The 26,582-nt window shown below is 54.0% G+C and overlaps 2 protein-coding genes and 1 long non-coding RNA gene across 9 annotated transcripts in view; 2 read left to right on the forward strand and 1 right to left on the reverse strand.

The window, feature by feature from the left end:
* Nktr (natural killer cell triggering receptor) overlaps positions 1 to 10,790 on the forward strand; it is a 38,039-nt gene extending 27,249 nt beyond the window's left edge. For 3 of the 5 annotated variants that reach the window (XM_027415444.2, XM_027415442.2, XM_027415445.2), the window contains 6 exons: positions 544 to 689; positions 1,681 to 4,497; positions 5,252 to 5,347; positions 5,952 to 6,008; positions 6,532 to 6,636; positions 8,281 to 10,790. In XM_027415444.2, the coding sequence (XP_027271245.1) occupies positions 544 to 689; positions 1,681 to 4,497; positions 5,252 to 5,347; positions 5,952 to 6,008; positions 6,532 to 6,636; positions 8,281 to 8,368 (3,309 nt within the window). In that variant the 3' untranslated portion in view covers positions 8,369 to 10,790. The other 2 variants (XM_027415443.2, XM_035444073.1) reach the window with 2 other exon arrangements.
* Positions 187 to 15,156, reverse strand: LOC113839183. The gene is made up of 2 exons (XR_004769782.1): positions 15,023 to 15,156; positions 187 to 1,195 (listed from the first exon to the last, which is right to left on the reverse strand). It is a non-coding gene; the product is annotated as an uncharacterized LOC113839183 (long non-coding RNA).
* Zbtb47 (zinc finger and BTB domain containing 47) lies at positions 14,313 to 24,592 on the forward strand. 3 transcript variants are annotated; one of them, XM_027415448.2, is made up of 6 exons: positions 14,313 to 14,464; positions 17,013 to 18,500; positions 19,510 to 19,657; positions 20,512 to 20,627; positions 21,586 to 21,730; positions 21,857 to 24,592. In XM_027415448.2, exons 1-6 carry the CDS (start codon positions 14,462 to 14,464, stop codon positions 22,129 to 22,131), a joined length of 2,175 nt encoding a protein of 724 aa, XP_027271249.1. In that variant the 5' UTR covers positions 14,313 to 14,461; the 3' UTR covers positions 22,132 to 24,592. The 3 variants fall into 3 exon arrangements, with proteins under 3 accessions (XP_027271249.1, XP_027271248.1, XP_027271250.1); XM_027415447.1 differs by lacking the exon at positions 14,313 to 14,464 and adding an exon at positions 14,706 to 15,271; XM_027415449.2 differs by lacking the exon at positions 14,313 to 14,464 and adding an exon at positions 14,715 to 15,015.
* Positions 24,593 to 26,582: the final 1,990 nt, after the last annotated feature.

The following is a 26,582-nucleotide window of genomic DNA, read 5'->3' on the forward strand; positions in this document are numbered from 1 at the left end:
TGGCACACTTTTTTTTTTTTTCTCTCTTGAGACAGGGGGTGGCACATACTTTTAATTCCAGTACTTGGGAGATGGAGGCAGGTGGATCTCTGAGATTGAAGCCATCCTGGTCTACAGAGTGAGCTCCAGGACAGCCAGGGCTGCACAGAGAAACCCTGTCTAAAGAAAAAGAAAAGAAAAAGACTATTTTACTTATTTAAGGAATTGTTTTTTATTTCCCATAGTTTGGGAAGGTACTCACTCCCATCGCATACATTTACAGCTGTGGGTAGATTTAATTATTCAGTGATGTAATACATGAAAAGGTATATTGAGAAATCTTAGTCTATGGAGTACTGGAGGCCAGAATGTGTTAGGACTGCAACGGGAGCCATTAAAGGATTCCAGGTAAATGTCTTGTCTTTCTCGCCTCTCAGTGTCTTATATTTGAAGTAACTCCATAGTATCCAGTTAATACTTAAGTTGGTGCCCAGATTAAACTTTTGCCTGACTCTGTCCTACAAGAGGCTCTCTTAGACAGTCACTGCCCTCTCTGTGTTGAAGCGCTATCACACACCTCCAAGGTCAAGATCCCATTCTGAGTCGGAAGATGATGACAGCAGTGAAACTCCTCCTCACTGGAAGGAGGAGATGCAGAGACTGAGAGCTTACAGGCCACCAAGTGGAGAGAAATGGAGCAAAGGAGACAAGTAAGCCCCTGGGTCGTAAATACAGCGTTGTGTCTGATGTCCACAGCCACCACAGCCAAAGGGAAAGCTGGGGAGGAGGAAGGAGCTCTGCTGCCCCCAGAGGCTGAGGGTCTTTAGTCAGGTGCTTCTTCTCAAGTTTGCTGGAGGTTTGAATGGACTCTTCATTGTAGAAGGGATCAGGACTTAGGCATGTCTGGTGGATGTCAGACCTCTGCCAGGGCATGGATTGGTTAATAGAGCCTGCTCCGCATCTCCTGACTCCAAGGACTGTTAGATAACAGTGGTGCCCTAAAGTGCAGTAGAGTAGTTGTTTGTTTCCAAAGGGGTCTGGCTTCAGAAGAGCTAGTCGGAAAGTATTTCTGCAAGGGTCAATTGTGGTTTCTCTGACGGCATCTTAAGAGACTGATTTTGCATTGAAAGAACAAGGAAAAGGCTGGCAGCTGCTGTGTAGCAATAGCATGGGCATGGTGGTGCTGAGGACTCTCACTGGTGAGCCTTGTCTTTACCTGTTAAGATCATAAAGCTTTTGTCAGTTTCCATGTAGTTGTGTCTGATTTGTATTTTAAGTTAATAGGAGCTTAGGAGAAAGTGTTAATCACCACTGTGAAGTGGAGAGAATGTAGTTGTTATTTCAGTGTTGAAATAGGTTCCCACTAAGGACATTTCTGTGTTGATGGGACTTACGTAGCTAATAAAGACTCTGAAAGAAAAGAAAACTGGGCACAGTGATGTTTGCCTTCCTGTGTTGGGAGCAGAGGAAGGTGCATGCATCCTCGTGTCTTCAAGCCTGGTCTGCTTGAAACCTTGGTGCTCCCAGGCCTGCTGGGGCTGTACACTGAGACGCCTCAAAAGAACATTTTAAAAAAGAGAAACAGGCTGGAGAGATGGCTCAGTGGTTAGGAGAAGTGTGTTGTAAGAAGTGTTTGCAAATAACTGCCTGCACGTTATGTGTATGATTTATATACATATATATCCCCCATCCCACTTACAGGCTAAGTGACCCCTGTTCAAGCCGATGGGATGAAAGAAGCCTGTCCCAGAGATCCAGATCGTGGTCCTATAATGGGTGCTATTCAGATCTCAGCACAGCGAGACATTCTGACGGGCACCACAAGAAACGCAGGAAGGAAAAGAAGTTTAAGCACAAGAAAAAAGCTAAAAAGCAGAAACACTGTAGAAGACACAGACAGACGAAGAAGAGAAGACTGGTTGTGCCATCTGATTTAGGACCCTCAAGACCTTCCACCCACCGAAGGAAGTCCTCTTGCGATAGAGGAAGGAGATCCCGTGCCTCCCCCTCCTCCTCCTCCTCCTCTCATCACTCATCCAAGCGGGACTGGTCTAAATCAGACAGGGGTGACCGGAGCTCTTCAACCCACTCTAGCAGAAACTCCTACAGATCCAAGTCTCATTCACGATCTGATTCTAGAGGGAGCTCGAGATCAAGGGCTCTGTCAAAGTCCAGATCTAGTTCCAGATCAGGGCGCCGAAGGACAGCATCAAAATCACCAAAAAAGCCTCCTCATTTGAGTGACAATAAGCCAGTTAAGACAGAACCTTTAAGAGCATCGATGCCACAGAATGGAAGTGTGCTAGTACAGCCAGTGGCAGCAGAGAACATCCCTGTGATCCCTTTGAGTGACAGCCCTCCCCCCTCTCGGTGGAAGCCTGGACAGAAGCCCTGGAAGCCCTCTTATGAGCGAATTCAGGAGATGAAGGCTAAAACAACCCATTTGCTGCCTGTCCAAAGCACATACAGTTTAACAAATATTAAAGAGACTAGAAGTTCATCATCCTATCACAAAAGGGGAAAAAATTCAGAAAGCGACGGGAGTGCTTATTCAAAGTACAGTGATAGGAGTTCAAGAGGCTCAGGGCGGTCAGGGGACAGGTCTTCCAGGAGCAGGTCATCCTCTAGGTCATATACAAGGTCAAGGTCACGAAGTCCTCCTACTTCACGATCACAGTCTAGGTCTCTGTCATCTAGGTCGCGCTCACAAAATAAGTACAGTGATGTTTCCCAGCGCAGTAGGTCATCTTCATACACCTCTGTTAGTAGTGATGATGGAAGACGAGCCACAAGGACATTTAGATCCAGTGGGGAAAAAAGTATCACTACAAATAAAAGACACTGCAGCAGCTCGAAAAAGATACTTCACAGCAAGTATGTTAAAGGCCGAGAGAAGTCATGTCATAGGAGGTATAGTGAAAGTAGGTCATCTTTAGATTACTCTTCAGACAGTGAACAGTCACATGTTCACGGTGTGCACTCAGCCCCCGAGAGGAAACCGGGGAAAATAGAAGTGTTGAATGATAAGCAGGGGAAAAACAGAGAAGAAGGAAAGTCCAAGCCTGAATGGGAAAAAAGAGCTTTGAAAGAGAGTCTCTCTGATCAGTCTAGAGATGGCAGTCAGTCCAGAGGGAAGCACTGTGCTGGGAGCAAGTGGGACTCGGAATCAAACTCAGAGCAAGATGTGACTAAGAACAGGAAGAGTGATTCCCGGAGATGTTCGGATAAGGAGGAGGGCGAAGCCTCTTCAGACTCTGAGCCAGAAGTTGGTCAGAGTCACCTCAAACTCCCAGCAAAGCCTTCATCAAACACTTCTCTGCCTGACAGTAATGGTGCCTGGAAGTCTAGGCGACCACAGTCTTCGGCCTCTGAGTCAGAGGGCTCCTGCCTCAACTTGGGAAACATTAGAATGGAGCCCCAGAAGCAAAAATGTCCAAAGGATAGTAGTCTTAAAGGGGATCACACGAAAAAGGTGAGGGAGAAACTGAAAGACAAAGAAGTCAGAAAACACAAGGCTCCAAAGCGGAAGCAAGCCTTCCATTGGCAGCCTCCACTGGAGTTCGGAGACGAGGAGGAGGAGGAGGTGAGCAGAGAGCAAGTCCCACAGGAGCCGGAAGAGAAGCGTGAGACTGGGAAAGACACTATTCCAAAGGTAGAGAAGACCTGTAACGAAGGCAGCTGCCCCAGGAACCCTAAGAAGGAAACTGCAGAGCACGACCCACTTGCAGAGGGTGATCACACTCCCAGCTCTTGCCCTGCACCTCTGAAAGTGGAAGAAAATGCCACCAGCTCTCCCGCTAGCGCCCAGCACATTGAAGAGCATGTCCCCGGTGGAGGGGAGGACGTGCTTCAGACAGATGACAACATGGAGATTTGCACCCCTGAGAGGAGTTCCCCTACAAAAGGAGAGGGGGTGTCCCCATTAGAAAACCACAGGCTGGACAGCCCAGAGGTGAGCATTATTCCAGAGCAGGTTGAGCATGTGACACAGCCCAGAGCAGGAGGAAAACAAGAAAGCATTGTGTCTGAGAGTAAAACCTCAAATGAAGGTGGGAAACAGGACAGCTCTGCCAGCTTGGCCAGTCCTGTAGAAATTGCTGGAAAGAAGGAGGGAACTGAGAAGAACCATATGAACCTCACAGATAAGTGGAAGCCATTGCAAGGTGTAGGAAACCTGGCAGTGCCCACTGCAACCACATCCAGTGCTCTAGATGTGAAGCCATCGGCTCCTGTGCCTGACGTGAAACCACAAGGCTTGAGAATAGAAATCAAAAGCAAAAATAAAGTTCGGCCCGGGTCTCTCTTTGATGAAGTAAGAAAGACAGCACGCCTAAACCGGAGGCCACGGAATCAAGAGAGTTCCAGTGATGAGCAGACACCTAGTCGGGATGGTAATAGCCAGTCCAGGAGTCCACACAGATCTCGAAGTAAATCTGAAACCAAATCTCGACACAGAACAAGGTCTGTCTCCTATAGTCAGTCAAGAAGTCGATCCAGAAGTTCCACATCCTCTTACCGGTAAGAAACGCACGCACGCACGCACGCACGCACGCACGCACGCACGCACGCACGCACGCACGCACGCACAGAGAGAGAGAGAGAGAGAGAGAGATAGATCACTGTTTCCAAATATCTGACAAGGGAATAAGCAGCATTAGTCCATGTGACCACAGTTATAGGTAAGGAATGGGCATTTGAGAAGAAGTTTTATCACTTGGACAATGAAAGCTCTCTTGCCAGGACTGGTGACAGTTTTCTTTAAAGGTATAAAGTAGCTGGCTTTCTTGCCTTTGCAAAGAACCCTTTCAGCAGAATCTGCAGGGCTTAGGGATTGTTGATCAACTCCCCTTTTACACATGTGGGAGATGCGTGCCATGGAGGCACAGTTGCTATATAAAGCACAGCTCAGTCAAGTTTTGTGATCATGTTCAAACCTTTAAGTTTTCATCCAGCGTTTGTTATCAGGATAGACTGAAGAGTACAAAGAATGAGAGTGACAACTAAGAGAAGAGGGGGGGTCACGTAACAGGAAACAAATTAGTTATAGTCATGAGCACGCAAATATACTATTGCAGTCTCTTGTGGCTTAAATTTCATTGTCTGATTAAGCCATGGTGGCTCCTGGGCTGCTTCCTTTGCAGTGCGTGACTGTAGGAGACCTTGCCTTTTTTTTTTTTTTTTTTTTTTTTTTTTTTTGCGTCCCTCCTGCCCTCCTGTTCATCCTAACTGGGGACGCACACATTGCTTGCTTTCTCGCTCATTTCCATTGCAGGTCAAGAAGCTACTCTAGAAGCCGGAGCAGAGGTTGGTACAGCAGAGGCCGAACCCGCAGCCGGAGCAGTTCCTATGGAAGTTTCCATAGCCACAGGTGAGCTGAGGTGTGGTGGCCTGTCACTTGCCATGGAGCCCTTCTGGGATAGAGCAGGACAGCTGTAGATCTGTCCTTGTCAGATACCACGCTGATCTGATTCTCACCCAGCTCTTTGAGAGCTGGGGAACACTTCCTGCCTGTTCCTTTGTCAGAGTGAGACAAGAGAAAGAGAGGTGATGCCACTCCTGCCTCTTCCATACATAGATGTTACTGAGGGTCACAAGCACAGGCCCCTCTTGACTTCCTTAGGGTTAAAACAGGGTTATGGTGAGGAAACCAAGAGGAAAGTGTATGCTAGAGGGCAGGGCATGCATTTTTATTTCCTAGCTGCTTCTCCTTTTAGCCTTGAGGTATTTTCTGCTGTGAATACTCATGTAAATGGCCCCTTTCCCTTCCTACCCAGCTGAGCGTCTCCCCAGGGAACTACATAAAGTTTAACCTTGTGAAACACAAAGGTTTTAAAAAGAAAATCCAATGTACTTATGATAAAAACAAAATAGTTAAAAGATTTCATTGTATTTTCACTTTGATGGGCAAAAATTGCTAATGTGACCTGTGCCCTAATGCACAAGGTGACAGTCCCTCCTGTGGTTCATACTAGGACATCCAGCAGGAGCAGGTCCAGGAGCAGCTCCTATGACCCCCACAGTCGCTCCAGGTAAGTGGCAGTGGGAGGCCCTAGTGTGCTGGGGGTGGGAGGACTCGCTTGAGGTGCCAGGGCTTTTTCCCAGGGCCTAGGTGCAATGCACAGCTTGTCTTCTGCCATTAAGCTTACCTCCCAGCCCAAATGTGGGATGTTTTAATTAAATAACTTAAACACATGTTCATCGTCTGAAATAACACTTTAAAAATGAGATCTATCTATGGCCCATGTGCAACAGTGTCCAATTGTAATGGCAGGTGCTTGTTGAATATAATTGCCTAATAAGACCCAGATTCAGACAGACTAACTCAGTGTTAATTTTGTGATATTTTTCAATGCAGAAAAGAAATTAACATTTTTCTCTTTAACATGGTAAGTCCAACTGGGGGCAATTGCTGGATGTGTCTAGAACTTCTTATGCAACTGTCTTCATACCTCCATAGAGTGCCCGTGTGAGCTAGCACCCTCTGACACCCCTAAAGAGGAGGCTTCCCCTATTTGAATGAGAAAATTTTAGTGTGTCTTGTTTCTGTTTAAGCAGATCCTACAGTTACGATAGCTACTACAGCCGGAGTCGCAGCCATAGCCGCAGCCAGAGGAGCGACAGTTACCATCGAGGTAGAAGTTACAACAGGCGGTCCAGGTGGGTCCCGCTTTAGAACACTACAGATGACTGAGCACCTGGTGCAAGCACTCCATCAGTGCAGCACTTCTCTTTCCTCATGAATTTCATTGGCCAGCTACTAAATGTGGCCTTGGCACTAAGAGTTGCCAGGTAATACTTGTTAGTTATTATTTTACAGTTGAAACTAAAATGGGTTTTCACATACTCGCATAGCTTTGAGCACACACTTCTTGTGGAGGGGGCGGAATAAGGAGACGAGACCATGGCTTACTTGTGAAAGTCAGGCTAATTCACTAGGATGGCCAGTTTGTCATCTTATTAATCATCATTATTTGTTTCAGCAGCAGGGCTGAGGTTTACATTGTGTCATTCATTTAATAAGATGTAAGCCTTTATGACAGCTTTTGTATTGTCCCTTCCTGGTGGCTACTATCACCCTCCCTCATCCATTGCAACCCCACAAAACCTTCTACAGACAGTGCATATGGCCCCTCCCGTGCTTGAACTGTTTCAGGGGACGCCAGCTGTCTTCCAGGTATCCAGGAGCCTTGGCACTCAATGTACATGAGCCCCTCTGTTGCATGCATTCTTTCCCACCAGCCTACTCCCATAGACGCTTATATTGTGAAACTGTTGGCCATTGGCTAGGGTTTCTTATTGTCTAGCTCTGTCTTAATTATTAACCTATTTCTGTTGATCTAAGTATTTCACGTGGTCTTATCTTACTGGAGAAGGGTCCGGACCTTTGCAGTCTACATGGTGACTCCTAAGCGTCTCCGCAGAGAAGAAAGCAATTTCCTGTTTGTCCCTGCTTATATCCCGATTCTATCCAGCTACATTGCTTCCTATCTGTACAGACCTCTATGGTTAGCTAGTGGCAAGTTTCTGCCCAGCTATGTCACTTCCTGTCTGACCAATCAGCCAATCAGTGTTATAGTCATTAACCAATAAGAGAAACATACACAGACGAGTATTTCCCATCACCCGTCCACTTACCAGCTCCAGCCCTGACTTCCATCCTGTAATGTTCTAGAACCTTCTGCCCAGAAATACAAGTGCCATATCCATCATTTCCTTTATTTGTGTCTTAAAGTGATCATGTAACATCCCCTGTTTCCCAGTAGGTCTCCACTGCAGCCCAGTGCCCCGGGCACCCCACATCTGCTAACTCTGAGGTGCATTCCTACCTGAATGGGGTGCTCACTGCACCAGCCTACCTGTCCACTGTCCTGTGCTGTCCTTGAGCCCTTATACTTGTCTGCTCATTTGTGGTGGGATGATGGCTACCATGCCTACATGTTAACTAGCTCTCAGAAAACACTTTCAAATGAACTGAATGATGACCATAACCAAAACCATTGGCCATGATCCTAATGGTTTTGTTCACAGGCAAACCCACACCTTTAGGCCTGCCCTGCTTCAGTCTACTCTAGTGTTGACACTCGTTGGGATACAGTAGAGAAGGAGTTTGCTCATTTTCATGAATGGATTTCAAGTAAATTTAAAAATAAAACCTTGCAATCTTGAGGTTTGTTACCTTAACCTTGATTTTGCCACCATTTGCCATTTAAAATATCTTGAAAAGCCCATAGTGTTGCCATAGTTAGAGCCCAAAGAGTAGGAGTTAAAGTCTTTTGTGGTGTGTGGTTTTCTGTTATCCAGGAGCGGAAGATCCTACGGTTCGGACAGTGAAAGTGACAGAAGCTACTCTCGTCACCGGAGCCCCAGTGAGAGCAGCAGATACAGCTGAGGCAGCTTTGTACACAAATTGTATCTTAATTGTAAATACCTGCTAACTTAAAGCTTAAGACACTGGATGGCAGTCTGTTTTGTTTCAGTATTAGAGCTCAAGTCCAGCAGTGGCTATTTCTTGTCACTTACATGTGTGCAGAAGAATTTAAAGTACAGATGTCAACTAGAAATATTTTTATGACCCATTTTATAGTAAACAACTATGGAATTTTCATTTTCTTGAATCAAGAAATGGTGAAATTGATGTAAGTATAATTTGCAGTGTTATTTTAGATAGTCCATAGAATTCAGGGTTGTCAGTGTTTTCAGGTTTTAGCATCTGTGCTGCCAAACAGTTGTGGAGAGCTGTCACAAGCCACATGTCCCCATGCCGGTGGTTATAGTCTTGTTTGTGTGCTGTCAAATCAGGCCATCCACATCCGTATTGACTGGTCAGGTGTGCAGGGTGGTGGCTCATGCCACCAAGTCTGCCTTTCCACAGAGAGTGCCGGAAACTCAGATGGTAGTTGTGTTGCTGTCCCAGCTCCTACCTTGGTGCTTGGTGCCTTTGGTTCCTCTTACACCTTACTTCATGTGCTACACGTCCTGATGCCAGAAGAGAGAATCATGACTTCTTTTTAAATTTACTGGCACCAAAAATTACTTCTTCTGAGCTGGGTTCACTGGGTGTAGGGGCTTCTTCCAAACAGATATGTGGTGGAGGTCAGTTGGAACAGAGCCTGCAAGGTGGACCATCTTATTTTGCACATGTGTGCTTGAAGAGCCAACTGAAGAGTGGACTTCAGAAGTAACTCCACAGTCTTTAATTACCACATCCCAGAGACACTTTGGCAAGCAAAGCTTTACTCTCACTCACACTGTGGCAACAACCAGCCTTTTCCCTGTTTGCGTTGAAACCCCCACTGGCTCTGCGAAGCCCTGCCTGACCGGAGAAAACCCAGGACAAGAGTTGGCAGAAGGATTACAGGCTGTTGCACAGATAGATGTTCTTGTGGCTTTGCGTGGTTCCTCCAAAAATAGCCTAGTCTGTAAAAACTAGTTTGGGTTTCTTTCTTTGTTTTACTCTTTAGTTTGCATTCTTTCCCCAAGTGTACTTAATCACCTTAGTGCCGGTTTAATCCTGTTCACAGAAGGAATTTCTGTATGTGGTGTGGAAATCTATACCATCCAATCCCAGGCCTTGCTGGTTATGTCAGCAGAAGAAAAGCCTCGAGCTGGAGGAGCTTCCAGCCCTGGCCTGATGGAGGGAGGCACTGAATGTATGAAAATGGTCTTCAGGGCCATGTGGTGTGGGGCTCAGGGATAGCATGTAATGATGCTCTGGGTTCAGTGACCAGCACCCCAAAATAAATAATGCTGTCACCCTATGAGGTATGTAAATAGCGTTTTGGTGACTAGCCATTGTTCAACATGCCAGTAAATATAAGTTCATTGGAAACATCAGAAGTCGGTGCTTGGTTGGCGAAGAGTAAACATGTGGTTTAATAGTGGGGCTTTTGTTCCCAAAAGTTCCCTGCAAACAAGAGGTTTGAATCTACTGGCTGGTGAGAAGAATGCATTCAGAGCCCAAACAGACTGCCAAATGCAATTAGTAAGGAAAGGTCGCTGTTGGGCAATGTATTGTTTTGTAGCTGTGTAACAAATTATCCCAAATTTCTCAGCCTAAAACAGTGCCCATGCATCATTGAGTGTCAATTTTGTAGTCCATGGCCAGACATGGTGTGGTTGACTTCGCTGCTCAGGGTCTCAAGACTGTGACTAAGTGCTGAAAGGGTGCATTCCTCATGAAGGTGTGGAAGGTGTGACTTTCTTGTAGACTGTCAACTGGGGACCCGCCAGGCTCTTTGGCGGCTGCCCACATCCCCTGCCCTCTTCAACAGGGTTCCTTTGAGTCTTTGTCTTTCTTCAAAACGTCTGCCTTCCTCCTGTTTCAAGGGTCCATGTGACTAGATCAAACGAGATCAGAGAGCAGTCCCTGTCTGCAGTCCCGTGGCCAGAGGAGTTGCAGGTACTGGCAGGGCTCTGGGGGTTGGCACAGGAAGAGACAGGGCTGCTACCTGCTGCCACCATGGACAGAGCTTAACCTGCCCAGCACAGGCTCTCGTCCTCAGCATTGTCTGCCTGGCTGTTTATACTCAAGTGAACGACAGAAATGGATTTTCTTCCTAACCAGGATCATTCTGTATTTTGAAGTTATTTTTTTAATAAAATTAAATTATGTTGTGTAACGTGCTTAATAGAAAATGCTTTATTGGACAGTTTTGTAACATCCTGTTTACTGCAAATGGCATAGTTGATATTGTCAAAAATGTAGAAAATACTTTTGTACATACTAAGCAATGTTTAATTTGTATATATCAATTAAATTTCCCTGCAACTTGAAAAGGGTCTTGTAGAAATGAAAATACATGCCAAGTTGAGTCTGTGCCGACTGGTCTTTGCTTGCTCAGACTCCATAGTGAGTTTCTGTTGGAGCAGGTCAGTGGTGCAGAACTGGGGCCAGGGAAAGCCTGGCAGAAACAGCACCTTCTCTGGTGGGTGCAGCTCCAGCCGCCATGTCCCTCAGCCCTGGAGCAAGTTACCTGATGGAGTGCCCATCGTCATCCACCTCTGAGAGAGACCACAGTGACGTTTTGAACATACAGGTAAGGATCTGCAGGACAAGCGAGCGAGCCTTGGAACCTAACTTCTTGTTTGCAGCCACTGAGTGTTCTAAATAGTTGTCTTTCCAAGTTGGGAAATTGAAAATTGTCAAATCTGGATGATTTCCTTTAAAACTTAAAGAAAATGCCAGGTGTGGTGGTACACACCTCTAACCCCAGCATTCAGAGCAGGCAGGTCTCTGTGAGTACAATTTTAAAATTTAAAATTAGCTGGGTTTGGTCTCATAACCTTATGTAATCCCAGCACTTGGAAGATGGAGACAGGAGGGTCCACTAGTCCAACCTGGGTTGCATGAGACCCTGTTTCACACGCTCAAGAAATGGGGAGGATACTAGAGGAAGTCTCTTGTGGTGTTTACAGAGTTCAAAGAACTTTATTCTGATCTGGTAAGAGCTTGCTTGGTGAGCTGGACAGTACTGGGACATTGCCCAGAGGCTTTGGTCTCACTTTCTGAATTAAGCGGACATAAGTTGTCCCCAGGGTCCTATGAGGGATGTATAAAAGAGCTAGGATCGGGGGCTGGATGGGACTCAGTGGTTAAGAGCACTGGCTGCTCTTCCAGAGGACCCAGGTTCAATTCCCAGCACCCACATGGTAACTCCCAAGATCTGACCCCCTCATATAGACATACACCCATATATTTTAATCTTTAAAAGGTGGCACGGGGGCCAGGTGGCACACTCCTTTAATTCCAGCACTTGGGAGGCAGAGGCAGGCAGATCTTTATGAGTTCAAGGCTGGCTTGAACTACAAAATGGTGAGTTCCAGGATGGCCGGAGCTGTTACACAGAAATCCTATCTCAAAAAGTTGGCAAAGGTTAGAATGTGTTGGCTGAAGACAAATTATTGGTTGCTGCAGTCCCTCAGGGACCTGGAATCCCCCAGACCACGGCAGACTGCATGTCTCTCTGAGGCCTGGGCCTCCCTTTTGCCAAGGCTGCTTCTTCCTGTCTTAGTGCTGTTTTCCTCAGCAGCACACCCCACACACAGCAACACCCAACTCTATAGCCTGGGCTGACAGACCTCGAGGACACCAAGGCAAAAAGTGGAAAGGGCCAGGGCTGTCCCTGTGTCCACCGAGCCCTGGCCCTTGACATCTCTGCTGCCCACCTTAGAGTGACAGCTTCTGAGAACCCTTGTCTCCCCGTTGATAAGCCCCGAGGATGCATGTGACCAGGCAAGCAGGCCTTTCTGCACTGGCCTGAGCTGCAGGCTACAGGGTAGACTACACTCTAGAACGACACTCTAGGCTCCTCAGGACCCCTAGGACCTCTGTGAGCAGCTGTGATGAACAGCTCTTGACTACTGCTTCTCACTGGAGGTGGAGGTGGAGGCTTCTACAAGACATGGGGCCTCCCAGGGTTGTGCAGGACTAGGGTCTGGCAGACTTCTAAAAGCCACCAGGGAGGCGCACTCTCCAAGGCCCTGAATTGGTGTGGGAAAGGGAACCTGCTGTTTTGCATTAGGGCTCCCACACTGGTGCAGCTGTGGCCCATTAGTGCGGGGCTCAGCAGCCAGAGTTCAGGCAGATGGAGGCCCCACACTGTAGAAACAGGCCCGCTGTTGCCCTCCCTCCAGCCTGCACCACCCCAGGTACTACCTGACCTGCATTCCTGTGTTACCTGATTACCTTAGCTTCCCCAGCCAAGATTCCGCAGGGAGCCCCAAGCAGTTGGGGTTGTACCCTTGCTCTCAGAAGTTTTGGACTGGAGTCACCCAGCTTCTGGGGTCTAAAGCACAGGCCTCTGTCCTGTGCTGGGGAGTGGGGGGGGGGTCGCTCCTTTACCTTAGCCAAGGCCATCACCCCAAGGGCCAGCATCCTCCTTGTGATCAGGCTGGCCACTGCCCAGCTTCCAGCCTCCTGACACAGGGTTCTGTCTAGTCTCCCTCTGGGGCTCTGTCCTCGCCCATCCCACCTCCCAGGTCAGTGCAGCAATCTCCTCCGAGTGAGAAGAGAAACGGTGGTTGGAAGCGACAGGAGGCATCCTGGTAACTGGCAGTCGCGCAGCTTTAGCCTAGAACAAACACCAGGATCTCCGCCAGGCATCTGTGCCTTCGTGCAGCGAGCAGCTTGCTTCCCCCGGCTCCAGGGCATGTCCTGCTCAGATGGAGAGAGCCTTCCTCTGTCCCCACCTGACTCAGCTTCCCTGGCTCGGGTAGCCAGCCCAGTGCATTCATTCCTGGGGGGGGGGGACAGACCCCCCCCAGCTGTTTGATGACACCTGTCTGGCTCTAGAGAGCCACAGCCCCCTGCCCACCACGAGGAAGGCGTACACCCAGAGAGGCTTGTGGCTGGAGTGGAGTGGTCGGGCTGGAGCAGTGCCGGGAGGGAGAGTGACGAAGCTGAACGGCGGCCGCTGGGTAGGGGTGCGGGGAGTCCGAAGGAGAGACCACGGTGGTAGCCCGTGGTCCCGCCCTGCCGCCGCTCAGACTGGCAGCGTTCCTTCGCAGCCTGCTGCCAGCACAGCCAGCCCCCTGCCCCCACGGAGCCGGTGCCAGAGCAGCATTCCGCAAGCCGGGCTGCATCTCCCCGGCGGAGGCTGCGCCGCCAGGCCGCTTGGCCCGGCCTGCGCCCCTGTCCCCCACCGGGCCGTCCCGGGCAGGTCATCCGCAAGGCGTCCCCCGCTGCGGCGGCGGCGGCTCGGAGGCCCCGCGCCGCCCGAGGCCACCAGGTAGGTCCCGGAGGTGCGGAGCACTAGGCGAGGGAAGCGGGGGTGGGGGGTGGGGGGGGCGGGGCAGCTGGGGACCCCAGACTCACCCCCGGGTCGGAGCACCGGGGCCACCGGGCGGGCGGTGAGCGCGGCTGGGGTGCGGGGCGCGGGCGAGGGAGCAGGTGGGTCGGGGGCCGGCGCCCAGCTCAGTGACCTCACCCCGGCCCCGGCCCGGCCCCGCCCCCGCAGGGCAGCGGGAGGACACACGGGTTAGACTCCGGGACGAACTTCCCCGCAGCGCCGGAGGGTGGGGTCGGGTCGCGCGGCTCAAACGCTCCCACGTCAGCCGCCGGCCCTGTCCGGCCCGGCCGGCCCGGCCCGGCCCGGGGACCCCGAGACTCGGCGGGGCAGCCGCCTCGGGACGGCGCGCACCACGCGCGTCCGCGCCCCTGGCCCGCACGCAGGCGGCCTGGCCCTTTAAGCGTCCAGACGGCGGCCCCAGCTGACGCGCGGGCTCCAATCGGCGCCCCGCGCCCCCGCCCGCCGCTCGCCGCCCGCCCGCCGCGCCCGAGGCTCCCGGGCCGCAGCTGCTCGGCCCGGACTCGCCGCGGCCCTGCGCCTCCGCCCGCCCGCTCGCCCGCCCGCCGGCCGGCCGCGCCCCGGGGCCATGGTCGCGGGAGCGGCCCCAGCGCGGCGCTTCATGGGGCGGCCCGGGCCCGGCCGCCGGGGGCAGCGCCATCCTGCGGGGCCCTGTGAGCTCCCAGCGCCGCGGCACCATGGTACGCAGGGCCCCGCCTGTCCCCCCGCTTATCCGCCCACCTGCGAGCGCCGCCTTTCGGAGCGCAGGCAGGGTCCCGCGCGACCCGGTGCGGGCGCTGGAGCGACCCGGCCCCTCCCCCGGGGTCCCGGCCCCTCTGTGCCGGGTCGGCAGGCCCGGAGTGCGGCGCGGCCGGGGCTGGATTCCTGGGGTGGGGGTGCGCGCGCGCGCGAGCGAGCGGGCGGAGGGGGCGCCACTCTGCGCCCGCCCGGACGGCGCCGCCCCGGGGCTGGCGATGCGGGGGAAACCGGGACTCGATTCCCGCCCAGGCCTTGGGCCACGTGGGCGCCGCGGCGGCCCTGCCGGGGAGTGGGACCTGCTCGCACCGCGGGCGGGGGGCGCCCTCAGCCCGAGTGGAAACTCCTGTGTGACCTTGGCCGGTCCCCTGCTGTCTCTGAGCCAGGCCTCTCCAAAGAAGGCATCCAGAAGTCACGAGCCCGTACCCCCGCTCGGCTTGGGCTCTCCCTCCCACGCTGCAGCCCAGGGAAGACCGGATGGCTTCACTGTGCCCAGGTCTCACCAGATGGCCCTCAGGACCCAAGCTCCGTGGCCTCTGCAGGTGTCCCCCGAGGGGAGGGCTGCTGCTGGAGCCGGCAGAGCCAGGCGGAGAGCGGCCTCCTCAGCTTCAGGCAGCAGAAGCATCTGTCCAGAGCCCCACAGCTGTGGGCCCTGCGAGCGTGGGCGGGAGGGGCCGTGCCCACAGCTGGCCCCGCCACTTGGCTGGCAGCGCATGGGTTCCTGCCGGGCTCAGGGGGCCCTTTCCAAGCAGGTGGGACCTGGTGGGGTAGGGGGCGTTCTGCAAAGGAAGAAGAGGCCCCCAGGCGTGGGGTCTGTGGTATGCAGGCCCTTCCGGGCCACCATCCATCCCCTCGGTAGTGCAGACTGGTCGGTCGGTCGGTCGGTCACCCGCAGGGGCCGTGACTGGGGAGGGCGTGGCGACTCGTGTTTAGATGCTGGGATGGTTCACAGACCCCACACCTCCACCGCCCACCTCACTTTCAGAACCCGCTAAGCCACCTAACCGCTTGGAGCGTCCCAGTCAGAATGAAGGGCACCGAGGCAGCCCAGACGGCCACAGCTCCACGGGGCAATGCCTCTCTGGGCCTCAGTTTCTCCCTCTGTGCCGTAGGAATTGGTCCCAGAGGGTGAATCAGAGTGAGTCAGAGGAGAGGCACGGGCGGGGCTCCTTGCCACGTCCCAGCGAGATGGACCAGCAGTTCTGGGGTAGAGTCAAAGATGGGTGGCACTTGGATGGCGGAGGTAGCTTGAGGAAGGTGATGTCCGCTGCTGCGGACCTGGGGGCAAAGGAGGCATGGCCCTAGGCTGCTCTCCGGAAGGGCAAAGTTCTCAAGGCTCCCTGGGGCTCTCCCTTAGATGGCCGACAGGGGAGCTCAGACTCAGTCCTTGCTGGCTGGCCCACCCACTGCTGACAGGAGAATGGACTGGCTGGCAGCTTCACCCTTGGACCTCTGAGGAAGAGGTGGTGGGTTTATGTCTCCCTCTGGGACAAATCGGCACTCAGACATGGCAAGCTTTCGCGTTGCCAGGCAGAGCCTGCGGAGCAGCCAGCCAGGCTGGCCTGTGTGGGGCTGGAGTAGCCAGTGTCATCTGCTGAGCCCCAGACACTAAGCAAGGGATAAGACAGGCCAGTGTCTGTCACCCAACTTCCGGGAGTCCTCTGGCAGTCTGGTCTAGAGGTCTCTGAGGTCCCTAGGGCTCTCCAGGAGGTATGGCCTCCAAGACAGAGTCGTCTTGGAGCTTCTAGACCTGGGCATCACCCCAGCTGCATGGAGGTGTCCTTTTGGGAGTGTGGTGAACAGAGAACACAGCCCATCCTCCCCCGAGGGCCCTAGGTGCAAGGAGCTACTGTGGCCAGGGGTGGGAGGAAAAATAGGCTAGGCCTGGGGGTTTTCCACCCGTTGTCTTCTGTGATCCTAAAGGCCTTTGCTGGCCTCTGTCTAAGCGCATCCCTCAGATGCAGTCTGGGTGCTGTGGTGGAAGCTGGGTTCACCATCGGGCAAGCTCTTTTTTCCATCAGTGTGATGGGACAGTCAGGACATGGAGGAATAGGTGGAAGCCCAGGAGGGGTGCAGTGAATAAGGATCTTGGGGTGACCCCTGGTTCTCCCAGACTTGGGCTTTTGAGAAAGCCCCACATCCCAAGAAGCTCTGGGTTCCCTACCCATCTGTACAGGTGGTTCTCACAGCCCCTGTCCCTTCCCTTCTCTGTGTCACTGTCCTAGGATGCATAGAAGAGCTAAGGGAGGGGGCCCAGAGTGGCCACCTGGGCACGGGTCCCAGGACACTGTAGACCTAGGAGCAGCTGTCCCTGCTGTGTTTCCAGCACACGCACACGCGCGCGCACACGCACACACACACACACACACACACACGCACACGCACACACACACACACACACACACACACACACACACGAGTGGGGCAGATCATTTCTTCTGACACACTGTGGGCAGTGGTTGCTCCTCACCTTCCTGTGTCCTTGCCCCACAGTTGCTGGTTGAGAAGACTACAGACTCCCCGGCGGCAGAGTTCTCGCTGGTGGAGGACGTGGCCCTGCACTTCGCCTGCTTGATGGGCCGCCTGAACGAGCAGCGTCTCTTCCAGCCAGACCTGTGCGACGTGGACCTCGTGCTGGTGCCCCAGCGTAGCGTGTTCCCCGCACACAAGGGCGTGCTGGCTGCCTACAGCCAGTTCTTCCACTCCCTCTTCACACAGAACAAGCAGCTGCAGCGGGTTGAGCTGTCTCTTGAGGCGTTGGCGCCCGGTGGCCTGCAGCAGATCCTGAACTTCATCTACACATCCAAGCTGCTGGTGAACGCAGCCAACGTGCACGAGGTTCTCAGTGCGGCCTCGCTGTTGCAGATGGCGGACATCGCAGCCTCCTGCCAGGAGCTGCTGGACGCTCGATCCCTGGCGCCCTCAGGCCCCGTGGCCCTGGCACAGCCAGCTGCCAGCTGCACCCCAGTTCCCCCACCACCCTACTACTGTGACATCAAGCAGGAGGCAGACACCCCGGGCCTGCCGAAGATCTATGCCCGAGAGGGCCCTGACCCCTACTCTGTGCGTGTGGAGGATGGGGCGGGGACCTCTGGGGACTCTGCTGCTCCTGGGCCAGCACAGCCACTCCTCTTCAAGGAGGAAAAGGAAGGGGCACCCGAGGAGGCCGAGGCCCCTGGTAGCCTGTGCAAGCTAGAAAGTGGAGAGGGTCTGGAGCCAGAATTGGGTGCCTCGGGCACCTATGGGCGCCAGGAGCAGTCACAGATCATTGTAGAGGTGAACCTCAATAACCAGACACTTCACGTGTCCACCGGAGCCGAGGGCAAGCCAGGCTCTGGGGCCACCGTGGTGCTGGGCCAGGAGGATGGCATGCAGGGACATTCAGAAGAGGAGGGAGGAGGAGGGAGTGGAAGGGGGGAGGAGGGGGAGGAGGAGGAGGAGGAGGAGGAGGAGGACGGAGGCAGCCAGGGAGAGGAGGAGGAAGATGAGGAAGGACCCAGCGAGCAGGAGGAGGAAGATGAGGAGGATGGGCCCAGCGAGCAGGATGCAGAGAGTTCGGAGGAAGAGCGGGAGGCTGAGGGCAGGCAGGACCCTATGGGTCCTGCAGGGTGTCAAGACAGCCAGGAGGACCCTCCGCTGCACAGCCGCATGTCCACACGGTCCCGGGGACAGAACACTCAGCGCCGAACCACTCCGGAGCCAGAGGAGGCCGGGCGTAGAGGCGGGAAGAGGCCCAAGGCCTCTGGAGCTGTTCCTGCAACCCAGGCAGCTGATGGGCTGGGGGCCAAGGTGAAGCTGGAGGAGAAACAGCAGCATCCATGCCAGAAGTGCCCTCGGGTCTTCAACAACCGCTGGTACCTGGAGAAGCACATGAACGTGACCCACAGTCGCATGCAGATCTGTGGCCAGTGCGGGAAACGCTTCCTGCTGGAGAGTGAGCTGCAGCTGCATCGCCAGACAGACTGCGAGCGGAACATCCAGGTGAGGCGTGCCTCCCAGGTGGTTCCCAGGCCTGGGCCAGGCTTGCTCCAAGAGGAGGAGGCAGGTGGAGCTGGGCTCCGGCCCATACAGTCATGTGGCGGAAGAGTGGAAATTATGTGGCTGCCTGAGGTCAGGGGACAGTAGGGACTGGGGAGCGATGTGTCTTTTCACTAATACCCAGGGCCCAGAGCTGCCTGTGTGGTTAGTCATCGGTTGTCCACTACACAAAAGGGGAGGGGCTTGCCTGGAGAGAGCAGCACCCTCCGCTCCCCCTAAGGTCACTGTGTAGGGCAGTAGGCAGCCCATCGGGAGGAAGCCCCTGCGTTCAACTAAGTGGAGGTGCCAGCTACCTGGAGGAAAAGGACTGGATGAAAAATTTGGAAAGAACTGTGTGTGGGAGGAGGGGGTGGCGGGGAGGGGGGGATGGCTGCCAGGCCTTGGGCCAGTCTGCCTCTGTCTGAGCACACCCCAGTATGCGTGTGCATGCATACGTGTGCACACGCACACAGGACCAGCTAGTTTTCTGGCCCAGGAGGGGAAAAAAATGGCCACAGGTAGGCGGGTGTTAATTACCTGGACTAATTGCTAATTGTGATGCCAGTGGGGAAGGTGTGACCTGGTAACCTGCCCATCCCCCACTCTGTGCACCTGCTTCCTGCCCCTGGGCTGTTTCTCAGCTGTTCCTGCTGCACCTTAAGTCACCCCAAGGGGGTGAAGCCTTTACTCCTTCCTGCAAGCCCGTGGTGGCCTCCTGCCTCTGGGGCTCCTCTGGGATGAGCAGGACAGGGGTCCAGGAGAGCCACCCTCAATCCACCCAGCCTTCACTGCCTGGAAAGGCCTGAGAGGGGCATCCTGGAAGTGGTACCCCAGCAGCCCTGTGGGTAGGTTTGGGGGGAGCCAACACAGGTTGGGAGCATCGAATCCAGCCGTCTCACCAGCACTTTTCAGAAGGAGAAACTGAGGCCGAAGCTAGCCTCACATCCAAAGCTCTGTTCCTTTTCCCCCTTAGTGCGTAACGTGTGGCAAAGCCTTCAAGAAGCTCTGGTCCCTGCATGAGCACAACAAGATTGTGCACGGCTACGCAGAGAAGAAATTCTCCTGCGAGATCTGTGAGAAGAAGTTTTACACCATGGCACATGTGCGCAAGCACATGGTCGGTGAGTCCCTGCGGTGCAGGTGTGGGCAGAGGATGGGGCCAGCTGTCGGTGTGTTGGGAAGGACAGCATCCAGGTGATGGGAGGGGATGGGGAAGCAGAGCACAGATGGGCAGTTTGCCCAGTGTGTCAGGACACCCAGGCAAGCTGGCAGGTGGGAATCCAGCTGGCACACTGCTGGCCAGGCTGCGGACCCTCCCCTGCCATGGGGTTCAGTCCACCCATGGAAAGGAACAGCTTTCCCTGGATTGCATGATTCCACGTTTGCTGGCACAGTCCTGTCTCGGTGTGACAGCCAATGGGCCTCTAATGCTTTCTCACCTTTTGGCCCTCACAGGGCATCAGGCTTCTCTTGAGTACAACTTCCCCCAGGGCTCACACCTGAACACAGTAAGGAGGCCTCCCCAAGTTCAATAGCCACGCCATGTTCAGGCAAGGCTGCACACTCTCCAGGTGGGCCTGGCTGAGTGTCCCGAGTTCCTGTGGTCACCTTTTCTCAACTGGGCTCCAAGCTCCGGGGAGGAGTGATCAAATAGACAAATGGCCCCACCTCCCTTTCTCCACTGGACAGTGTAAACTGGATGGGACTGGAACCCTGGGGTCTAGGTCTTGGCCAGGAGCATGCTGGGTAACCAGATTGGTGATCTCTGAGCTGGGAGGGCTATCTCCTGCAGATGTTTTCACTGGCCTCATGTCACTGGGCGGGCCCAAGGCTGAGGCCTTCACCTCGGATATGCCATTGAGTTCAGTGCCACCGTCCCGGGAAAGTGTGGGGTACAGGGCTGCCAAAAGGCAGGTCTGAAAGTGGGGGTTCAGGTAGATGCCCTGGAGAAGTGACGGCTGGCACCCACCCACAGCCCATACCAAGGACATGCCCTTCACCTGTGAGACCTGTGGGAAGTCCTTCAAACGCAGTATGTCACTCAAGGTACACTCGCTGCAGCACTCGGGGGAGAAGCCTTTCCGCTGTGAGGTGAGCTCTGCTTCCTGCTGCCTGTCGACAGGGTCCCCTTGGTGGGCCCACCCTCACCATCAGGGATGGGGAGGAAGGGAGGTCAGAGGGAGCTGGAGGTCTGGATTGGTGTAGTCCCAGCACTGGAGAGGTGGACGCTGCATGAGCAGATCAGCCTCAGTCATTCAATGAGTCAGCAGTGTGTGTGTGTGTGTGTGTGTGTGTGTGTGTGTGTGTTTGTGTGTGTGTGTGTCTGTGAGTGTGTGTGTGTGTCTGTGAGTGTGTGTGTGTGTCTGTGTGTGTGTGTGTGTGTGTGTGTGTGTGAGTGTGTGTGTGTGTGTGTGTGTGTGTGTGTGTCTGTGTGTGTGTGTGTCTGTGTGTGTGTGTGTGTGTGTGTGTGTGTGTCTGTGAGTGTGTGTGTGTGTGTGTGTGTGTGTGACAAACAAACCAACAGAAGGGAAGGCTGGGGAGACAACCAACCAAGAAAATGCTTGCTTTGCAGGCTTGAGAGCCTGAGGTTCAATCCAGGTGTTCGTTTTTTTTTTTTTTTTTTTTTTTTTTGTTTTTTTTTTTGTTGTTGTTTATATTGCTTTTACTAAATTAAAGTTGGGCATGGAGGAACATGCTGGCAATCCAGTGCTGGGGAGGCAGAGATGGGTGGGTGGGTGCCTGGAGCTCACTGGCCAGTCAGCACAGCCTAAACAAAGTCCAGGCCAGTGAGAGACTCTCTCAAAAGCAGCTAAGGAGGAGGGCACCTGAACAAACACAGAGGTTGACTACACAGGCACATCTATCAGTGTGGACTCATGCACACACGCACACACACACACGTGCACACACATACACACACACACACACACACACACACGCTCCAGCACACATGCACACAATCACACGTATGTGCACGCGCACACGCTTGCACAGTTTCAGGTTGGGTGAAGTAGGGTTAGGCCATCTGCAGCTCTTCCCCTCCTCACAGAACTGCAATGAACGCTTCCAGTACAAGTACCAGCTGCGCTCACACATGAGCATCCACATTGGCCACAAGCAGTTCATGTGTCAGTGGTGTGGCAAGGACTTCAACATGAAGCAGTATTTTGATGAACACATGAAGACCCACACAGGTGCGTGCCCTCTGCCCGGGCCTCAGTTTACCTCTGGACCTCCTTGTCCCTGAGTTTGGTGGGCTGGGGTGGGGTGCGGTGGGAACTAGAGTTGGCCATAACACGCTTGCCGCCCTCCAATTACAGGGGAGAAGCCATATATCTGTGAGATCTGTGGCAAGAGTTTCACCAGCCGCCCCAACATGAAGCGGCACCGGCGTACCCACACCGGAGAGAAGCCCTACCCATGCGATGTATGCGGCCAGCGCTTCCGCTTCTCCAACATGCTGAAGGCACACAAGGAAAAGTGCTTCCGTGTCAGCCACCCACTGCCCGGCGACCCTGCCACCCTGCCCGCCACACATCTGCAGCCCACAGCCCCGCTCTTCCCCGCTGCAGCTCCCAGGCTGGACACCAACTGACCCCCAGCACAGGCCCTCAGGCCAGGGACAACAGAAACACAGGCTATGCTGCAGTCAGATGCCCCGGCGTTGGGTCCTGGTGCATGCTGGGATGTCCCTTTTGCAGCTCTTACTCCTTGCAGGTTTTACTCCTTTTCTTTGGGAGTAAAGGAACTGAGAGGGACCGGTTGGCTACACCCCTCCAGGTGAGGGGTGCTGGAGACAACAGATACAGGGCAGGAGGGGCTCTGGGCTGCAGACATGGCCATGAGCCAGGCAGGGCCTGGGTCAGCCTCACCTGTTCATCCCAGCTTCCCTGTGTCCCTAACTTACTCCCTAGGATGGGAGGGCTTGGGAAGAATTTGGGTGCACCCCTGTTGAAGGAGTTGTGGACCGCCCCTCCCCTCAGGAGGCCTGTGGCCAGGGAGGCATGGCAGGGTGGGGGAGTGGCAGGGTGTGAAGATGGCAGACCCCCCTCTGTGTGGGGAAGGTGGGGGCTGGCCCCCATAAGTTTCTTTTCCTAGTCACATCCCTGCCAGGCAGGCTCAGGGACCCTCAGCCTGTGCTGGACTTTCAAGGAGCCCCCAAATCCTGGAGCAAATCTCTCTGGGTGCTGGGGACCAAGCCTTCAGGGGGGAGGGTCCTGCAGGAGAATGAGCTCCCAGGGGTGGGCCCTACAGGAGCCTCAGGCAAGTAGTTCAGGGTTTCACGGTGCTATCTGTGTGTCAGGGGACGAGGAGCTGTCCACAGGGCACCCCTGTCCCTCACCAGCCTGCCTGGCTGGACTCCCCCACCAGGAGACACGTGCATCTGTGTCTGTTCCCCGGAGGCCCACATGAGGCCTCCTCTTCTCCTGGGGCCAGGCCACTACCTGCCTCTGGCTGGCTCCTGGCCCCTCCTGCACTCTGCACTGTCTGGTGTGCCACAGCCCAGACAGGGAGAGAAGTCAGTGTGTTTAGACCCCTGTGGGAGCTCAGCCAGTGCCCAGTGCTTGCCCTTGGGAGGCAGGCAATAATAGGTGACCCTTCTCTGTTGTCATTTACCGTCCTTACTCCTGCGTTTCAATGGTTTCCATAAGCTACATTTCCGAGTTCTGGTCACCCCCACTGTTGATAAGCTTCTGTTTGCCACGTTCTGCACCTTACCCCCGCCCATTACCACCTCCCCAGCATGGCCACACTGGGAAGAGGCCTGTGCCCAAGGGGACTGGCACAGGGTACCAGACCCCTCTGGCCTCAGAAACCCATGGAGCTGGGACAGGGCTGGGGACATTTTAATCATCAATAAACGATGCACTTTATTCTGTACAGATGTGGGCAGGCCCGAGGTGCCCTGCTGACTTGGCTGTCCTCTGGACTAGGAAGGACTGAGTGATCAGGGACCCCGATGTAGGCTTCCTTTCCCAGCCTGGAGAGTCAGGCTACAAACATAGCCTCAGGTCCCTCTTGTGTCCACAGGGGAGACAGGTGGGACTTGTCTGAGAAAGGAATGTTTCCCATTTGGCTTGCAGACTCCTGCCTCACTGCCCAAGGTTTGGCTTCTAGCTCCTTCCCTGTACCTGTTGTTCCCCCCACTACCCTTGATCTCTGGGCTTCCGAAATGTCCTCAGGGACCCCTTCCCTGCCTCTCACTATTTCTAACCTTTGGCCCCAGTGCCTGGCAGGCAGCTCTCCAGAGCTGGCTCACATTAAAAAAAAAATGACCTCAAGGGTTCCCTATCCTTCTTGTCACTTGCTGGCCCTGGTGGCCTTCATGGGGCCAGGACCCTGGTCTGTGTGGCCATTCTTCAGTAAGCAGCAATCTGAAGGGTAGGGTGTGGGGATGAAACCCTGTCCCAGGCGTTGGGTTTCATACACACCCTCCCCCAGGGGCCAGACAGGTTCTGGGCACTGGCTGGGATGGTTGCTGTGTGGAAGGTGGGCACAGCCCTCTCCCTAAGGCCGCTGTGTGCCTGGTGCTGCTTGTTCCACCCTGCCCACATGGAGCGCCCCCCCCCCATGCTTCTCCATGCCCTCCCTGGAATTGGGGTTCTTGCCTCACCAGCTTTTATGCTTTATTTTTAAAAAGATAGGTCAAGTTGCTGAATGTTGGTATGAGGGAACTGAGCATCGTGACGATTTCCCAAGCCTACCCAAGAGACAGCGGCCTTGGGACCATCACCTCTGGGGAGACTTGCTGGGGTCTCTTGCACAACTGGACTTGGTAGGCCCAGTCCTGGGCCTGTTCCTCTGAGGTGAAGCAAGCTGCTCTGGTCTTGGAGCAGTTGTTTCAGAGTCTCCATGGAGGCGTGGTGGGCTCTGAACCCAGGGATGGCCACCTCCGTATGCCCTCACAGGGGTCTAGGTGGTGGCAAGAAGGCCAGACACGGATGTGTGGAGCCTTAGTGTCCGGTTGTATATGACATCCCCATGGTCCCACGGTGCGTACAGTAGGCATTTGAGGGAGAGGAGAGATGGGGGAATAAACTCAGTACTGCTCCTGGCCTTTGGCCCAGCCTTTTCTTTGTATGTTGCCACCTTGAGCCAGGGTAGCAGGTATCCCTTCATCTCAGCACCCGACCCTCATGGCATTTAGGGCATCCATGTGGCCCCCGCTTCCCCCAGCAAAGTTTGGATGAGATGGGCATCACACTGCACCTGGGTCTTGGGTCAGACACAGAACGGCCCAAAAGACCTGAAGCTCTGGCGTCTGCTGAGGTAGTAACTCCCAAAGCAGTACCAATGAGAGTCCAGGGCCTGTCTCTTTCATCTACACTTTCAAACCCCGTAGCTCTGAGTGTCAGGGACCTCACAGGTATTTCCTGGCACTCATGCTCTACCTGGAATTGTGGGCCCTGGAGACATGGGTCTCCACAACTGTGATCTGTCACCCTGCCCACAGGTGCAGACTATCTCAGACCTGGAGGTCTGGTGTGGGGGGCTGTGGGTGGGTCAGCTGTCTATTCCGATTCCTCTGGGGTTGCTCTCATCTCCTGCTTCAGAAGAAACAGGTTGGACTCAAGACACTCTTGAAAGCTAGATTGGGTAAAATGTGTCTGTAACACCCGAACTTGGGAGGCAGAAGCTAGAGAGTTAGGAGTTCAAAGCCGCGTTTGGCTATGCAGTGAGTTCTAGGGCAGCCTGCCCTATGGAATTGACACCCTGTCTCCAAAAGGCTTAGGACTCTAAGCAAGCTCTGATGTGAGGGGGCTTCTTTTGTTGTTGTTTGGTTTTTCGAGACAGGATTTCTCTGTGTCACTTTGGCTGTCTTGGAACTCACTCTGTAGACCAGGCTGGCCTTGAACTCACAGATCTGCCTGCTTTCTGCCTCCTGAGTGCTGGGCTGTGAGTGGGCTTTTTGGGAACACCCTGTTATATTATTTTCTTTCACCTATGCACTCTTTCCTGCAGTGTGCCACTTTCACACAAAGTCTGGGCTGTATAGGCTGTGGGTGCTGGGCAGGATTCAGAGTGCCCATTCCATTCCCCCAGGATTTGGGCCCAGGTTGCTGTCTAGCCTCTTGTCTTGAAGTCTGGCCGGGAAGGCTGTGCCCTGTCAGTGAATAAAACATGCACTCTGGCTCAGCAGTACTCTCCAGCCTTCCCGGGCTATGACATGGCTTTTGAACTGTGTCTGGCAAGTAACTGGGGTGAGGCAGGATCCCACTGTGCTGACAAGTCACCCCCACTTCAGTGACAAAACACCTATGACCCTGTGAGGTCTGTGGGAGAGGTTTTGGTGCCCCAGAATGGCAGATTACTTTGATTGGTAGCACAGTCATACTGACTTGGGCCTCCAGAAGGAGCTAGGGTGGGAACAGCATGCTGCCATTCGGGGATGGCATCAATGACGTTTCTATGTTATTATCCGAGGCTCCATGGCCAAGCCCTACTTCAAAGTGATGTCGAAAGAGAGCCCTAGTGAGCAGCGGGAATGAATAGAGCTCTAGAAATACAGGGGGCAGCGATACCCTCTCCTGCATTTTGCCTTGGTCTCTGGAGGCCAGATTGCCAGGCAGTCTACTCGGCCAACACCTGAGAGCTGAGGCAGGAGGATTGATTGGGCCCAGAAGTTTGAGGCCAGTCTACAACATAGACCTTGTTTCAAAGTGAATACAGTAGTGTGTGTGTGTGTGTGTGTGTGTGTGTGTGTGTGTGTGTGTGTACATACATACGCATACATGTGTGTGAGTACTGACATGAACAGATCAGAGGGTGGCCTCCAAGTGTCAGTTTTCATGTTTATTGGGATGGGTGCAGGATCTCTCGTTTCTCCACTTGGTAGGCTAGGCTAAGGCCTCTAAGCTTCCACGTGTTCTTATACCACTACCTTCCATCTCCCCGTGGAGCTGTTGGGACTTCAGGTTCGAGTTCTGTGTCCAGCTTCACATGGGTTCTGCACTTTACCCACTGAGTCCCTGTCTCAGTAGGGTTTCTATTGCTGTGATGAAACACCATGACCAAAGAGCAAGTTGGGGAGGGAAGGGTTTATGT

Source organism: Cricetulus griseus, chromosome 4 (assembly GCF_003668045.3).
Source record: "Cricetulus griseus strain 17A/GY chromosome 4, alternate assembly CriGri-PICRH-1.0, whole genome shotgun sequence".
NCBI lineage: Eukaryota > Metazoa > Chordata > Mammalia > Rodentia > Cricetidae > Cricetulus > Cricetulus griseus.